Raw genomic sequence first — 18,248 nt, forward strand, 5'->3', positions numbered from 1 at the left:
AGATATTGGTCTGAGCCAGCCATGAGTCTCTCCAAAGTGTCCAGCTCATTGTTTGTGTATTCAACAGAATATCCAGCTGACGGTTCATCACTTCTGAAAATATAAATATTTGTGAATTGTTTCCTTAAACCACTTGGGAACACCATAGAATCCTTGCCATTTTGGGCTGGGTTGAGTCAGTGGCCATTTGTTTTGCAAACTCAATCTCATGTGCAGTTCAGAAATACTGCTGACCAAACAACAGTGCTAAGTCCCTGCTCAGTTGAATTAAAGGGTAACTACATTTTTCACAGACCTCAAAAGTGGTCTCCTGGTGTGGTTTAACCAATTTTGTTATTTTTCTATTAAAGTGTTACTCTGAGAGCGAAAACCTGTGAATTTATTACTCAGTTGGCAATCTCATTTATCTATTTCAATAGTAGGCCTACAATTAGCCTACTTGCACAGTACAACTTGCAGTACAGCTTGGGCTGACCTGCAGGTGAAAGACCAATTTGAGATTGATCATTTTAGGTCATTCAAAGTGTATGTCACTCTTTTTCATATACTTTTTCACACAGGGCAACTTTCCTTCGCCGGGCGGGCCATTTGGGAAATGTTGGGCAAAATTTTAGTATGCCCACTTCTCCAATAACGTTCACCCAATTGAAGTTAAGGTTAGGTAAGGGTTAAAGTTAGGGACATGCCAAGGAACCTGGATTGCACTAACCGAGGCGCAATCCCTTTGTGCAAGAGCTTGGACCTTGATGACAGCTGACAGACGGGCTGTCTGGAATCATAAAGCCCCCCCACCCCACCAGACTTGACAGCAGAAATGAATCCCCTTGAGTGGAGAAGAGCTCTGTTTGTCTTAACAACAGTTATCATAGTCATGTTATTTAAATGATGATGCATGTGAGTGACTCAGTGTGTGGATGATGGTTTTTTTTGTGTAAAAAATATGCTGCATTGTTCTCTGCTGCAGCAGGCAGCTAATGGAGATTGTGGTATTGCTGCTGAGTGCTCGCGAGTGGAAGATAGTAATTGGCATTCCGAGGCTTTTCGGTGAGCAGGCTCATTTGGCTCCGTTCACTTAAAAGAGTTGGCTCATTTTGCTCCCAAACTGCTCTTCGTTCAAAATGCTAAAAAATCGACATAGAACCATGATTTTTTAGAACAACCTAGAACCAATTTCCAATGTAAAGACAAAAAGTAGGCTACAATTATGTCAGATCATGAAATACGTGTTCAAATGCATGTTAACCTGGTCAAATTATTAGCTCACCTGCAAAAAAAAAGTGTTTCTTTTTAAGCACAGAATCTACGGGCTCTCCCCACTAAGTATTGTTTCTGCAGTGAGGATTCAAGCTCTTAGAGAATTCGTTTGTAATTTATCTGCAGATAATCGTTATTTTGAACGCAAAAAGCAGTAGCAGCAGTATGCAAATCAGGGAGCCAAATGAACGGCTGTTTCACCGATACAAAAGATCCGTTCAAAAAGAGCCGTTCGTTCGCGAACGACCCATCACTAGTGTGAGACAAGACGGAACGTCTGTCCTCCTTCAAATATGAAAATATTGTGAAAAGGGTAGTCTACCAACGAAGCGAATAATGTCAATGCATATTAAGACAACCCCGGGTTTGTTAGTTTTGTATGTCATAACTAACACAAAGAAAGATGTGAAAGGTTATATAGCTCATACTAATCTATTTTTTAAAGTATCAAAAGCAGTCTGTAGCTGGCTACACGTTGACAGGACTAGGCAGGCACCTTCCTTGCTGACTTTGCTACCTGGTAGGATACACCTTTTCGGGCGTTATGTCTTATCTGGAACTATACAAGCATGAAGACTTACCTTCTTTATTTCCTTTTCTACCTCCATTTTCAATTCCCCTCCGTATGTTGTTTGAGTCCCGCCGTAACTTGCAAATAAACACCAAAAACTTGGACTGACTTTACGTTGACACCAATCTTCAGAAACTAAACCGAGAGTTTATCGATTTTACTCGCCCACCACTTCTTAAAGCACCGCTGTCCCGTTCATTGCATTGATGGGATTCGTATAATCTGTCCCGGGTAGGCGTTTTTGCACCGGGTGAAAGTTGATCACATTCTTTTTGGAACAGGGCTGCAGTTGCAACATGGTCTCATAGCATTTCGTATTATTCTGTACATAACTCTGACTCACTAGCTATTTAGTATGATATGTTATGTTTGGTATGGTTAAATACAGTGCATTAGGAAGGTATTCAGACCCCTTCCCTTTTCCACATTTTGTTATGTTACAGCCTTATTAAAAAATGTATTAAATAAAAATCCTCATCAATCTACACACAATACCCTATAATGACAAAGCAAAAACAATTTTTTGCAAAATACTTTACATGAGCATACAAACCGAAATTCAGCTCAGGTTCATCCTGTTTCCGTTGATCATGCTTGAGACGTTTCTTCAACTTGATTGGAATCCAGCTGTGCTAAATTCAATTGATTGGACATGATTCGGAAAGGCACACACCTGTCTATATAAGGTCCCACAGTTGACAGTGCATGTCAGATAAAAAACCAAGCCATGAGGTCGAAGGAATTGTCCGTAGAGCTCCGAGGCAGGATCGTGTCGAGGCACAGATATGGGGAAAGGTACCAAAAAATGTCTGCAGAATTGAAGGTCACCAAGAACACAGTGGCCTCCATCATTCTTAAATGGAATACGTTTGGAACCACCAAGGCTCTTCCTAGAGCTGGACTCCTGGCCAAACTAAGCAATCGGGGGAGAAGGGCCTTGGTCAGGGAGATGACCAAGAACCCGATGGTCGCTCTGACAGAGCTCCGGATTTCCTCTGTGGAGATGGGAGAACATTCCAGAAGGACAACCATCTCTGCAGCACTCCACCTATCAGGCCTTTGTTGTAGAATGGCCAGACGGAAGCCACTACTGAATAAAATAAACATGATAGCCCGCTTGGAGTTTGCGAAAAGGCACCTAAAGGACTCTGAGATAATGAGAAACAAGATTCACTGGTCTGATGAAACCAAGATTGAACTCTTTGGCCTGAATGCCAAGCGTCACATCTGGAGGAAACCTGGCACCATGTTTATCAGTGGCAGGGACTGGGAGACTAGTCAGGATCGAGGGAAAGAAGAACTGAGCAAAGTACAGAGAGATCCTTGATGAAAACCTGCTCCAGAGCGCTTAGGACCTCAGACTGGGTGAAGGTTCACCTTCCAGCAGGATAATGACCCGACGCACACAGCCAATGCAAGAATTGAATGTCCTTGATTGGCGAAGCCAGAGGCCGTACTTGAACCCTATCGAACATCTCTGGAGAGACCTGAAAATAACTGTGCAGCGACGCTCCATATCCAACCTGACAGAGTTTGAGAGGATCTGCAGAGAAGAATAGAAGAAACTCCCCAAATACAGGTGTGCCAAGCTTTTAGCGTACGGCCCAAGAAGACTCGAGGCTGTAAATGCTGCCAAAGGTGCTTTAACAAAGTACTGAGTAAAGGGTCTGAATACTTATGTAAATGTGATATTTCCATTTTAAATTTAATACATTTGCAAAAATTTCTAAAAACCTGTTTTTGCTTTGTCATTATGGGGTAGTGTGTGTAGATTGAGGGGGAAAAAACGATTTAATACATTTAAGAATAAGACTGTAACGTAACTGTGTAAAAAGTCAATGGGTTTGAATACTTTCCGAATGCACTGTAAGACCGATGTACTTGGCAAAAAAACAAAAGGATGGTGGTTTGTCAGAGTGGGAAGATGGATGGGCACATAACGCAAACATCTAAAAACCCAAAGGTTGTGAGTTTGAATGTCATCACGGACAACTTTAGCATTTTACCTAATTAGCAACTTTTCAACAACTTACTACTTTTTAGCTATTTTTCAACTATTTAGCATGTTAGCTAACCCTTCCCCTAACCTTAACCCTTTTAGCTAACCCTTTAACCTTAACCCTTTAACCTAACTCCTAAACTTAACCTTAACCCTAACCCCTAGCCTAGCTAACGTTAGAGAGCTAGATAACATTAGCCACCTAGCTAGAATTGTGACGCATCATAAACATTTAGAAAATTCTTAACTTATTGTATGTTTTGAAAAATCGTAACATATAATAAGATTTGTAATTTTATAACATATCATACGAAATGAGTGATGGACATCCACAAATTAATACATACCATATGAAATGTAACATCATACTATTTGGAGGGTCTCAGATTTCAGTACAAAATACTACTAAATGCTCTGAGAGCAGGTTGGCCTCCCAGGTGTGAGCCAGGTTCCCTGTTCAAATCCCATTGCAAAGTCTGTTTAAAACAAAAGTGACACAATTACAGTGGTGGAAAAAGTACCTAATTGTCATACTTGAGTAAAAGTAAAGATACGTTAATAGAAAATGACTCAAGTGAAAGTCACCCAGTAAAATACTACTTGAGTAAAAGTCTAAAACTATTTGGTTGTAAACATACTTAAGTATCAAAAGTAAATGTAATTGATAAAATGTACTTAACTAACAAAAGTAAAAGTATAAATAATTTCTAATTCCTTATATTAAGCAAACCAGACGTCACCATTTTCTTGTTTTTTATTTATTTACGGATAGGCAGGGACACACTCCAACACTCAGACATAATTTACAAATGACGCATTTGTGTTTAGTGATTCTGCTAGATCAGAGCAGTAAGATGACCAGGGATATTGTCTTGATAAGTACATGAATTGGACCATTTTCCTGTCCTGCTAAGCATTCAAAATGTAACAAGTACATTTAGGTGTCAAGGAAAATGTATGGAGTAAAAAGTACATTATTTTCTTTAGGAATGTAGTGAAGTAAAAGTAGTCAAAAATAAAAAATAGTAAAGTACAGATACCAAACAAAACTACTTAAGTAAAAATACTTTCAAGTACTACTTAAGTACTTTACACAACTGCACAATTAAGCATGTGAAGTAATGAGTAGGATTCTGTTTTCACATGCAAAAGTGATTTCCCAATGAAAACTAGTTAGAAAATTAAACAAAATATTTTTTATGGAAACAAAATGGATGTTTCTGGACGATGCACCATGCTGCCTTGTTGACAAAATGACTGAGCGGTTCAGATTAGCCAACTGTTCGATTTGAGAAGTGCGTTTCTCCCTCACCACTCATAGACCAGTGCAACACGGTTCAGCGTAATCAAATCTGCCCACTGTTACTTTGAAAGACATCAGCTATCTATTTATTTAACCTTTGTTTAGCTAGGCAAGTCAGTTAAGAACAAATTCTTATTTACTATGACAGCCTACCCCAGCCAAACCCTAACCCGGATGACGCTGGGCCAATTGTGCGCCGCCCTATGGGACTCCCAATCACGGCTGGTTGTGATACTGCCTGGAATCAAACTAGGGTCTGTAGTGATGCCTCTAGCACTGAGATGCAGTGCCTTAGGACGCTGCGCCACTCGGGAGTCTACAGTTCCCCAACTCTGGATCAATAGGAATTGAGTGAGCAACCAATAAAGTGAAGGACAGGCAATCACCATTTAGCGAAGGGGGCCTCCTCAACAATGAAAATAAAATGAATGAACCTGTAAATTACAGTAGACCATTTAACTTTGAGAACATTTCAATATTTTTTGTTGGCTGTTGCTGCATTATCTGAGGTTCTGGTGTGGTGAAGCAAATATTATAGGCATTTTTTTGTGTGTTTACAGTCAATTTACATATGTTGAATAAAAATGTCCTTTTATAGGCTTATATAAAAATAATTAAGATTAGACAATAAATATTGACAATAATATTCATATTTTGTATGGGATATTATCATATGCCAGACAGAGGAGCAGCAACTTCTTGGCATATCAAATTGATTAAATGTATCTGTCATGTGCAACACATTTCACATTTGTTATGGAGATGAACAATATGTCTGCCACACAGCTGATTCATAGACCCTCTTGGGCTGATTGGGTGAGTCTTGATACAGTCATGTACAGCTGTATTTACTATATGTCCTCCATTCCCTATCTAAAGCCCACACATACTGCGACTTGTTTTCATTATCATGCAGATGCAGGAAGTGTGTAGTAATCATTTGGTTAGAGACTTCCTGCCTGTGCATCTGCTTTGCTGTCTTTTTCAAAGGAAGCATTGGGTGTTTCACAAAACTTGTGACCTTGTGTAACTGTGCTACAGACAAACAGTAGGCGGGTACCTCGGTAACTGTATAAAAAAAACAGTTAACAGTAATCATCATTTGAGGATTTTTAAGTTTATGGATTTTTAAGTTTACTTTAGTGACCTGAGTGAATTCAGTGAAAAATGTAGAATGTTGCAAATAGAGCAAACACAACATACTAAAGTCTTGTGTTTTGTGTTGTAGATATGTGGTAGTAGAGTAGGGGCCTGAGGGCAGACATTTAATATGTTGTTAAATCTGTTGTTAATGTATTGTAATGTATAACTGCCTTACTTTTGCTGGACTCCAGGAGAGTAGCTGCATCGGGGGCCATAATAAATACAAATACAACATAGAGTTGCACATTCAGATCCCTGCTCTACAAGACAGACTGTATATACTTCTATTTCTGGAGAAAAAAAAAATCTTTACTCTGTCATTGTTGTCTTCAGCTTGATTGCATAAGACAAACTGCAGTCACCCTTTTTATAACATGCACCATGTGGAGACTGGAAGTACATACCGATTTCATTTCAAATGACCTGGGGCCTCATTTATAACTGTTGCGTAAATTCCACTCGAAATATCTGAGTGCGCTATTTCTGAAGAGACTGCGCACTTACAAAAATATTGAGATTTATAAACTTAGCGCACGCCATACATACCCATGTGTCCCCTTTATACTTTATAAATCAGATCCGTCCTGAAACTGTGCGAGCGTGAACGAGCATTAAAAAACTCACCCTGAAAAACACCCATCACACACCATTCACTTTTTATGGTGACAATAATGCCCTTATTTGCTGTATATTTTGGATGTATTCGAATTAGGCCGAGGCAGTGTTCTAAAGGAAATTAGCAATAGCGAACTCGATCAAATGTCTTTGTAGGTGATGGCAGAATGTTAAACTTTTGCAGTGACATTTGCTGTAGGCCTAGGCTATCTGACAGACAAAAAGTTTAGAAAAGACAACAACAATTGCAAATTGCTGTGGACCTGTAAAAACACAGTTTGAATTTAAAGGGGCCTTTACTTTTTATCTAACCTATGCTGCACTGCCTGAATTCTGAGACATTGTCTACTTACAGTGATAGCCATACACACTTCAATGCAAAAGGTAATATGTCTGTTCAGCTAAATAGCAATGGCATAGTTCAGAAGATCAACACACACAAAATAAATGTCCTGTTTAAAAATATATATATATATTTTGAAAGTCATCTTTCATGGACAAGCTATAAGTCAATTATTGATGAGAAGAGCTGGAAACACATCAGATGGCTTGTTACATCTGCTCCTGCCACACCCTCAACTTCTCATCCTGTGTCTCCCTAACCTGCTGCCACTCCCCCAGTGCTCTCTCCCCCTCTCTCTGTGTGTGTATGTGATTGTGTGAGTGGAGACAGGTGTGCTGGAGGCAGAGCAGATCCCCACCAGCTGCAACCTGTTCCACAATCAAGGCCTCTACAAATACTCAGCCCTGTCACTTCCACACTGCCAGCTCGTAGGTTCTGCTCATTCCGTCCGTGCTGACTCTGGTCCCTGTCTCCAGTCCCTTGTCTCGTCAGTTCTGCTTCCCTGCCCTGGACCCCCGCTCTACTGCTTCCTTGGATTCCGCTCCGGACCTGCTTACCCTGCCCCTACTCCCTTTTCCCCAGACGCAGTTCCTGGTTCCATGCTACCCACCCGAGCTTCCTCTGGCCTGCACACCCCCCCCACTTTTCAATAAATACCTTAGTTACCTTATCTCTGTCTCCTCATCTGAGTCTGCATTTGGGTTCACCTGCTCCGCCCCACGTAACAGTACGAACTGGCCATAGATATGAACCCAGCTGACTTAGATCCTCTCCACCAAATCCTCGCCGGCCAGGGAGCACTGCTCGATGCAACATGACCAAGCCCAGAAAACCCTTCTGGAGCACGTCAAGGAGTTTTCATGGAGACTTTCTAACCTGAAGGGTCGAACCTTCGCCCAGAGCTTGCAACCAGCCCCTAGTCCTTCTCCTCCGCCCCGTGAGCAGTTTGTTCCAGCTCCTGAGCGTTATGATAGTAACCTCGGAGCTTGCGGAGCTTTTTTTGTACAATGTTCACTAGTATTCAAGCAACAGCCCTACTCTTATGCTAGCGAACGGGCCAAGATTTCACTCCTGATTGCAGCACTTTCCTGGGCCACAGCGGTATGGGAGAAACAGTCCCCCGTCTTCTTCTCCTACTCCAGCTTTACAGAGGAGATGAAGAGAGTCTTCGATCACCCTGTCTGCGGTAAGGATGCCCTAAACGACTCCTGTCCCTCTGTCAAGGCTCCGAAAGTATCGATGAAATGGCAATTGAGTTTCGCACCCTCGCCGCTGAGAGCGACTGAAATGAGGAGGCTCTTCAGGGAGCATTCCAAAACGCTCTCACTGAGACTATCTAGGATTAGTTGGTGTCCAGGGATGAGCCTGATGGACTCAATGAGTTCATCCCTCTTGCCATCCTCATCGACAACCTTCTCCGTGCATGCCCTATAATAACATCTGCTTCCTTGCCTTGTTCTCCTTCCCCGACTGCCTCCCTTCTCATGTCTTTTCCTGAACCTGAACCGATGCAGCTCGGCCGGGCTCGTCTCTCTCCAGAGGAGAGGCAGCGGTGAATCAGCACTAGGAGCTGCCTATACTGTGGCCAGGTTGGTTACTTTGTCTCCCCTTGCTCCCTGCGTCCAGCAAAACAGGTGGCTCGGCAGCAGTGGGGGATATACTGTGGAGCCAAATCGCCTGCCCCTCTCCCCCCAGACCCCTGCTTGACGGCACACTCGTGTGGCAGAGCTAGGCTTTGCCTCTGCCTGATCTCATCGAGAGCCGACGAGTGTTTCCTGGACCGTGGTGTCGTTAACCAGTTGGTCCTGGACACTGTTCCACTCGATTCCCCCATCGATGCCAACGCTCTCAACGGACAGCTCCTCGCCCGTGTCTGTTAGAGAACCATCCCTGTCATCCTGCATCTCTCTGGAAACCACCAGGAAAGGATGAGTTTCCTCATAATCAACTGCCCTCACTCTCCCCTGGTTCGTGGCCATCCATAGTTAAAGCTGCACAACCCACAGATCGACTGGACTGCCGGAAAGGTAAACCACTTGGAGTTAATTTTGTCCCTCAGATTGTCTACATTCTGCCCTTGCCCCTGCCTTGTCTGTGCACCAGTCCATTACAGATCCTCCGGACCTGTCATCAGTTCCTCTCGAGTATCACGATCCTGTGTTCAGCAAGCACCATGCCCTGTCTCTGCCGCCTGCTCGGCAGTACGACTGCGCCATTGACTTCCAGCCTGGAGCTCCTCTCCCCAGTATCTGGTTGTATAACCTCGCTCGCCCCGAGCACGAGGCTATGTAGAGGTGCACCCTCTAACCTGAAGCAGCTACAGCGTTTCCTGGGGTTTGCCAATTTATACAGATGTTTCATTCGCAACTACAGCCATCTGGCAGCACCTCTAACCACTCTCACCTCCACTCGGTTCCACTGGACCCCTGAGTCAGAGGCAGCATTCCTGGAACTCAAGCGCCGCTTCATTTCTTGGTCCTCACTCAGCCAGACTCAGAACTCAAGTTCACCGTGGAGGTGGACGCCTCCGACACCAGGGTAGGTGCTGTTCTGTCTCAACGTTCCCCCTGTGATCAGAAGCTCCACCCATGTGCATTCTTTTCCCGTAAGCTCTCACCTGCAGAGAAAAATGTTGACATCGGTAACCGGGAACTCCTGGCAGTTAAGCTGGCTCTTGAGGAATGGTGTAACTGGCTGGGTGGTTTTGCAGAAATGTGGATAAAACTTAGCTCAGTCACAGGCCAAATCGAAGCTTAGCCTACCATGTAAGATGTTTGTTATTTAGTGAAAACAATATATAAAATGAAATTCTTGATTTTCTGGGCTGTGAATCGATAATGTCATAGGCCAACAAATAGCATATCCTTATCATCTGTGGAGTTTTCGCTTTCACCACATATCAACATTGTTAAAGATTCATATAGTTTTCACTTCTCCACTCTAACGGACCATGAGTCGCAGCCATCTGGAAATAGGCTCGTGGGAGTTACCTGCCCTTTTATGGCCGCATGCCCAGCCCATTTAATCCCTACCATTGTGTCGCTGAGTTGTCATAATGCTTTAAAACATTTACATCATCTAGGGGCGCCGGAAAACACAATGTAAGTAACCTAATTTATGTCCCTCTTACTGCCCTGAATGCCTCTGCTGATCCTACAGGTATTGTATGCAGTAATCATGTGCCTATAAAGCAGAGTTATACTGTTAGCACTAAGACAGTGTGCCCTAGCAGAAAGTCCACCGTGTGCAGCTCACCCTGCACTAACGTAAATAACCGGAGCATGTCCACCTCTGTTTTTATTGCTTTACTGGGAAGCTTAGCAATCAGGCATCACAGAAAAGTGCTAACAAATAGCCCACATTAACATATGTAGCTTAAGAAGCAAGCTTCATGAAATCAATGATTTGCTAGTACGGATGACATTCATATTCTGACAATCTCTGAAACTCACTTAGATTATACCTTTGATGATACAATGGTAACAATACATGGTTATAAGATTTACAGAAATGCCAAATGTGGAGGTGTGGACGTTTATATTCAGAACCACATTCCTGTAAAGCTTACAGAGGATCTCATGTTAATACTGCTGAAGTAATAGGGCTGCTGCTATAGACCACCAACTGCTAAAAAAGCTTGTGAAAAGCTTGATAATGTATGTGATATCAACAGAGAGGTATATTTTCTGGGTGATTTAAATATTGACTGGCTTTCATCATGCTGCCCAGTCAAGAGGAAGCTTCAAACTGTAACTAGTGCCTGCAACCTGGTTCAGGTTATCAATCAATCTACCAGGATAGTTACAAACAGCACAGAAATGAAATCATCAACATGTATTGATCACATCTTTACTAATGCTGCAGAAATAAGCTTGAAAGCAGTATCTAAATCCATTGGATGTAGTGATGACAATATAGTAGTCAAATCTAGGAAAACCAAAGATCCAAAGGCTGGGCCTAATTAGAGAACAGGTGTAGACTAACAGTGAAATGCTTACTTACGGGTCATTTTCCATCAATGCAGAGTTAAAGATGAGGTAAAAAAAAGAAATAGTGACACTAGGAATAAATACACAGTGAATAACTAATAAAAATACACATTTAAACTAACATGGCTATGTACAGGGAATACCAGTACCGAGTCGATGTGCAGGGGTACGAGGTAATTGAGATATGATGATCCCGCAGATGAAGAAGCCGGAAGAGGAGGTCCTTGGCTGTCGTGGTTACATGTGGTTTGCGGGTGTGAGGCCAGTTGGACGTACTGCAAAATTCTCTAAAACGACATTGGAGGTGGCATATGGTAGAGAAATTAACATTCAATTCTCTGACTACAGCTTTGGTGGACATTCCTCCAGTCAGCATATACATTTGACACTCCCTCAAAACTTGAAATATCAGTGGCATTGTGCTGTGTGACCTTTTATTGTCCCCAGCACAAGGTGAACCTGTGTAATTAGCATGCTGTTTAATCAGATTCTTGATATGCCACACCTATAAGGGCACAAGGTTAGACCCAGATGCAGACACAAGAGGCAGATGGTTAGAGTCTTTGTTTATTAATATCCAAAAGGAGTATGAAAGAGAATGGTCGTGGACAGGCAAAAGGTCAAAATCAGATTCTTTGTCCAAGAGGTAAAGAGTGGCAGACAGGCTCGATGTCAAGGCAGGCAGAAGGGTCAGGCAGGCGGGTACAGAGTCCAGAAAAACAGGCAAGGGTCAAAAGCGGGAAGACTAGAAAAAGAGAATAGAAAACAGGAGCACGGTAAAAACCACGCTGGTTGACTTGAAAACATACAAGTCGAACTTGCACTGAGAGACAGGAAACACAGGGATAAATACACTGGGGAAAATAAGCGACACCTGGAGGGGGTGAAGACAATCACAAGAACAGGTGAAACAGATCTGAGCGTGACACATGTCTGGTGGATGGATTATCTTGGCAAAAGAGTAATGCTCTCTAACAGGGTTGTAACCTAATTTGCGCACAACATTTGAGAGAAATAAGCTTGTTGTGCATATAGAACATTTCTGGGATCTTTTATTTCAGCTCATGAAACATCGGACCAACACTTTGCATGCCCTGCACATCTCCTTTAAAGACATTCATGTCAGAGATTATTTGCAGTTTAACAATCTAACTAATTCAAACCAACATATGTGTACATTAAACCAGGTGAAATGATCCAATGGGTTTATCACACCCATTACCCTTCTAAACCACATGACCTGGGAAACCTTGCTGAACCTCTTTAGACATGTGTTAGGCCACAAACCTTGGAGACAGAGAGACACCAAAACTGCTTTAGAAGCCACATCACTCCCTAGAAATATTTGTCAGGTCCATATTTCCCACCCCCACAGGGGACTTCTTTTTGTTTAGAAGTCATTTTAAAACAACATGTTTTTGCATTTTCTTATGTTACTAAAGTCCTTTATTTTTGACATACAAGTTCAAATATGTTTTTTCGTATACAGTTTGTACCTCTCCAAGAGAGATTACTTCAACCATAACAACCTTTCTCTCTGCTTCATTTTGGCATCACCCAAAGAGCTTGGCAGAGTATGAAAAATGAAATAGACAAAATCAGGTATAACGGTTGACATTTATTGATCTCATTGTGCCCTGGAAAGAGCCATGGTAGACTTAATGGTAACTTTTCCTATATATGTACAACAGTACAATGACACAGTGTCCTGTAGGTTGTCGTGGTGACCCATCTAGTTGGTGTTGTCCTTGGTATGCTCCATGATGGCCATCAGAGCCAGCCAAGTCTCCTTGGCAGTAGGAAGGATCTGATTAGCTGGCAGGATGAAACCATAGCGACCGGTGTCTCTCAGCTCAAATGTGTAGGAGTACTTGATGCCCTGGTTGTAGGTCCAATCAATGGTACCACCACTAGCCTGATCTGGAATTGACAAGAAAAAAGGGAATTGACAATAGTTTCTGTATTAATGTCACAGAGTATATAACAGCATTGTTTATATTATTCAGATGGCGTGTGCTCATGTTGATAGACCGTGGTGGACTAGAGTGGACTGGAATGGCATGCGATGGGATCCATTTAAAGCAATGAATAGGTTAAGCCGGGTTTTGACACTTACAGATGGTGTTGATTATGCTGCCGTATCTGTAGGAGGTTCCGTACAGGGAAGCCAGATCAGTGATAGCCTTCCTGGCCAGGTTGTGCTGTGGGCAGATAATACAAGTAACGTAATGTTAAAGTACCCTGTTGGAGCCACACTTCCCCAGCTGAGGCCACATGTAGTGGAGAATGCAGGCAGGGTGCTGCCTATAGGCACGGATGCCACAAGTTGTTACCAAACATGTCAAAGACAACTAGTTGATGGATGCTGAACTCACCAGTTCGCTCTCGTCCTTGCAGGGGGTCCTGGTGTAACCATAGGGGTAGAGGAGCATCTGGGAATAGGAATGGATGGACACGAAAGCCTTCAGGTTGCCATGAGACTTGACAAAGTCCACGATGGACTTGACCTCAGACTCAGAGTTAGCCTTGGGTCCACGGTAAGTCTCAGAGCAGGGGCTGTCACTGGCACCGGGACCTACCAAAGATAACAGAGGAGATAGACAACAGGATAAAAAAAGATTAGTGCCAGACTAAAAAATAACAATGCACATTTTCCACAGTAAAATACTGTCTCACCAGTTGCAAGGAGATACCTCTTTATTTGACAAAAAATTAAGATTTGTGTTTGTGACATCTGACTCTTTTGTATTTGAGTCAACATTCAAGTGAACTGGAAAATATACCTCCAAAACCAGCATCCCAGTTTCTGTTGGGGTCAGTTCCAATGCAGGAAGAACCAGGGTTGGGCTTCCTGGTCTTACGCCACATACGGTTCTGTGGAACATGAAAGGTTGATGATGTCAGAGCGAAGTCAAATGACAAAACAGGATACAACACTGAGATTTGTGAAAGTTAGATTCGATAGTTGATATTCGGTACAGATGTAGGATCTTCATTTTATCACCCTGTAGCAGGAGAACTTTCCTGCAACGCAGGAAATTTAAAATGTGCAGTGTATTTGAGGTTTGAAAAGACTTCTGAAGTTTCTAATTTCCACTTTGACATTTCAGATTTAATTTTCGATTGCAAAAAACATATCAACCCTTACAAAAATCTCCATTAATTATAATCCACACAATTATTCAAATTTCCTGTTGCTGCAGGATTATTTTCATGCTGTAGGAAACTGGCTCAAATTAAGATCTTACATATGTATAAGAGATTCAGATCACGCACACGTGTAACATGTAGTTAATAATCAAAGAGGTGGAGCGATATAACATGATGTAAACAAAATCTGACATTTAGTAATCATAGCGATCAAGTACGGAACATTAACCTAAAATGTACCGTAAATGACACATTTTCTGTTGTGAGCGACTCACGCTAGTGTGCGTGTAGTAGTAGCCGTCAGGGTTGGTCACAATCTCCAGGAAGATGTCCATCTTGTCCAGGATGGCGGTGAGGGCGGCGTCACGTCCGTAGTCGGTCACAATCTGGACATTGAAACAGAAAAATGATATCATAAATCTTCAATCATGACTGCCCATACATAGTGAGTAATAGTGAGAGTGATACAGTGGTTTGGTGAACAGATGCGTAGATGAAGAGAGGGGAAAGGTTTAAAGACTGTCAGGGAGTTAGCGCTGATGCACCTTCTTGGCGAACCAGGTGCCGCTAGCCTGTGTGACCCATTCCCTGGAGTGGATTCCAGTGTCAAGCCAGATACCAGGTTTGTTGGTTCCACCAGTGCTGAACTAGAAAAGAGAGAAGGAGGGGGGTGTAAAGAACATCTACCGTAATCCTCAAATACTGTAAACGTGAGACATTTAACATACAACCAAGCACTTAATTAACATGTACCAAAAAATGGTGTCTCATCCAGGATCAGGCAAAAACTAGGCTTGTATGTCTCTATTAGATGTATATTTCACGTGTAAAGAGTACTAGTTAGTAATATGACAAGGCCCACTGTGGTCAGGAACTTACCTTGAGCACATTCAAGGGGCGTCCCTGGTAGCTCTGGCCAATCACGATCTTGCTGACCAGGTTGGGATTCTCAGCCACCAGCATGTCCTGGAAAGCGTAGATCTGGAGAGAGGGAAAGAGAGAGAGAGAGAGAGAGATGTTACAGTCAACTCAAACAATTCTCTAGGTGTCATGTCAGACCATGTCACTGTCATGTCACTCTTATGTGGATCTTATGATAACAGTTAATAGTGTCTGCCTGAATGTGTGCTGCTCTGAGTGGTCATGTGAAATGGGCTGTCCCATTTCTCCTTGCCGCTTGCGTTTCGGGATGCAGAACTTACGTCGGCTATGGTGTGGTAGTTGGAGTAGTCGTAGTCATCACTGGTTCTGGGGGCAGTGGCACGGGCAGAACTCAGCATCTGCTCCTTCTCCTCATCCAGCATAACCTGTGGGCAAAAGGGCGGTCAAAAGTCACTACAAGGCTTATTCAACCATCTTATTTATTTACTGTAAGTCATGACATGGATTTACACATTTAAAGATCAGCCAAGATGATGTAAGACTGAAGTAATCACCCTGACCTCAGTCACTTTCTCCCTGACTCAGAAAGCAGTCCTACCTGCAGGTCCTTGATCATGATGAAGTACTCAATGTCCTCGGTCTCCAGGAAGGCCTTTACGGTCTGCAGGCTGGTGAAGGGAACTCTGATGTCCACTGAAGTGGGGAGGTCAGTGGTCTCCATCCACACATCCAACTGGGACAGAGGAGAGGAATGACACGTTAGGTCAACAAACCAACACAATGGGCCAGACCGGCCCAGACACAGATTCAGCCTAGTCCTGGACTAAAATGTATGCCGATATAAGTGTTTTGAGCAGCTATAGTGAAAGGGAAATGTTCTGGTCAAGGCTCTACAGTGGTGATGATCATGTCACACACCTGGAGATATTCCATCTCAGACAGATCCTTCAGAAGAGTGAGCTGGACCTCATCCCTCGCAGTGATACGAAGGACCTGGTCCCTACAAAGACAGGAGAAACATTCAGCTTTCAACAACTATGCTTGGAGTTGAGAAAGGGAGAGAAAAATGTTACCCAACAAAGACTGTGGCTAAACGTCTGCTTACAGCATCACTTACGGTTTTATTCAACATTAACCATAAGCTTTGCTTCCTCTTTACAGTAATCATTGAAGATATCTGTCCGTTCCCCCCATGAGTAGTCATTTCTAATGATTCAGTTGAAGTGATGATTGTAAAGTAATAAGGCCTGACTGTCGTTCAGTCTAAAGAAGCAACTCATGTCTCCAGAATCACAGGGGCAAGCATGACATATGGCATTATTACCCTTCCTATGGCTCCTCAATCTTTACATAGCAACTACTGGTGATATATCAAACATGACACCAAATATTGGTGTGTCCACTCACCCCTCAAAAGTCTCCTTGCCGAAAACGGCCACAAACAGCGCAGTCAAAACGAGCAGCCTCTTCATCATTACCAATGGAGTAGAGCCACAGGCAGTAGCCTCCACCTTTTATGCTACACGCCAGATCACATGACCTAACCACGACCTTGCTTAAGGGTACTTACGTGTTATGCCTGCTGCTTTCCTTCCCACGCTAGCTCGGAGATATTTGGAAGTATCAGACGGCTGGTTTCTGCACCTTTTGCATCAGTTCTGCCAGCAGTTTTATACATTTATACATGTCTTTATGAATAAATCTGAAACAAACATATATAGTTTCAGGGCCGGTTCCAGACATAAGCAACATAATGATCACTTAGAGCCCCTGACCGCTAGGGGGCCCCTGACCCCCAATTTTTTTTATATATACAGTGTGCTCCAAAAGTATTGGGAGAGTGACAATTTTTATTTTTATTTTGGCTCTGTACTCCAGATACAATGACAATGTGGTTTAAAGTGCACTGTCAGCTTTAATTTTAAGGTATTTTCATCCATATCAGGTGAACAGTTTAGAAATTGCAGCACTTTTTATACATAGTCTCCACATTTTAGGGGAGCAAAAGTTTTGGGACTAATTCCCTTCTAATTTATTTTATTTTTTTACTAGGCATGTCAGTTAAAAACAAATTCTTATTTCCAATGACCTACCCCAGTGACACTGGGCCAATTGTGTGCCACCCTATAGGACTCCCAATCACAGCCAGATGTAATGCAGCCTGGATTTGAACCAGGGACTGCAGTGACCTCTCTTGCACTGAGATGCAGTGCCTTAGACCGCTGTGCCACTCGGGAGCCCAACAGTGTATAGTATGTGTATTCAAGTAGTAAAATGTAAAGTATGTGGGCCCATATTCATAGCACACAATGACCACAACAAGCTTGTGACTCCACACACTTGTTGGATGCATTTTCTGTTTGTTTTGGTTGTGTTTCAGATTATTTTGTGCCCAATACAAATGTATGGTAAATAATGTATTGTGTCATTTTGGAGTCACTTTTATTGTAAATAGGAATATAATATGTCTCTAAACACTTCTACATTAATGTGGATGCTACCATGATCACGGATAATCCTGAATGAATCGTGAATAATGAGTGAGAAAGTTAGACACAGAAATATCATAACCCCCAGGACAATGCTAACCTCCCCTTTCATTTTTTTGTAATGGTGAACTTTAGCATGTCTTCGATGTATGATATTTGTGTGTCTGTAATGAGAAGGGCAGGCTATAAATTGATACTGCTGTTCTGATTGAAGCTGTCTCCGTCCACTAGCTTCATATTTCACCCGATCACTTCTGAGCTCATGTTTCGGTCTGATCATATAAAATAACTCACCAACAGTAACTTTTGAAGCCTTCAAGCTAGACACACCAAACCAACTTTAACATGTTAAGGCTATACTAACATCAAGTTCTTGAAAAATTTTAGCGATTGTAAATATACACATACATTTGCATAAAATAACTCAACAACAGTAACTCTTGAACCGTTCAAGCTAGATACACCAAGCCAACTTTCACATGTTCAGGTTATCCTAACTTCAAATTGTTT

General features: G+C 42.5%; 2 protein-coding genes across 2 annotated transcripts in view; both read right to left on the bottom strand.

The window, feature by feature from the left end:
* LOC120053303 (testin-like) overlaps positions 1-2,059 on the bottom strand; it is a 39,528-nt gene extending 37,469 nt beyond the window's left edge. Inside the window, exon 1 of the mRNA XM_039000434.1 lies at positions 1,836-2,059. Within this exon, the coding sequence (XP_038856362.1) occupies positions 1,836-1,862 (27 nt within the window). The 5' untranslated portion in view covers positions 1,863-2,059. The remainder of the gene's footprint in view (positions 1-1,835) is intronic.
* A 10,756-nt stretch (positions 2,060-12,815) lies between these two features.
* On the bottom strand, positions 12,816-16,743 carry LOC120053524 (carboxypeptidase A1-like). The gene is made up of 11 exons (XM_039000658.1): positions 16,657-16,743; positions 16,168-16,249; positions 15,848-15,982; positions 15,570-15,674; positions 15,247-15,348; positions 14,913-15,014; positions 14,643-14,753; positions 14,001-14,091; positions 13,593-13,792; positions 13,334-13,418; positions 12,816-13,137 (listed from the first exon to the last, which is right to left on the bottom strand). Exons 1-11 carry the CDS (start codon positions 16,722-16,724, stop codon positions 12,950-12,952), a joined length of 1,269 nt encoding a protein of 422 aa, XP_038856586.1. The 5' UTR covers positions 16,725-16,743; the 3' UTR covers positions 12,816-12,949.
* Between the last annotated feature and the right edge of the window lie 1,505 nt (positions 16,744-18,248).

This window comes from Salvelinus namaycush, chromosome 9 (genome assembly GCF_016432855.1).
Source record: "Salvelinus namaycush isolate Seneca chromosome 9, SaNama_1.0, whole genome shotgun sequence".
NCBI classification, from domain to species: Eukaryota; Metazoa; Chordata; class Actinopteri; order Salmoniformes; family Salmonidae; genus Salvelinus; species Salvelinus namaycush.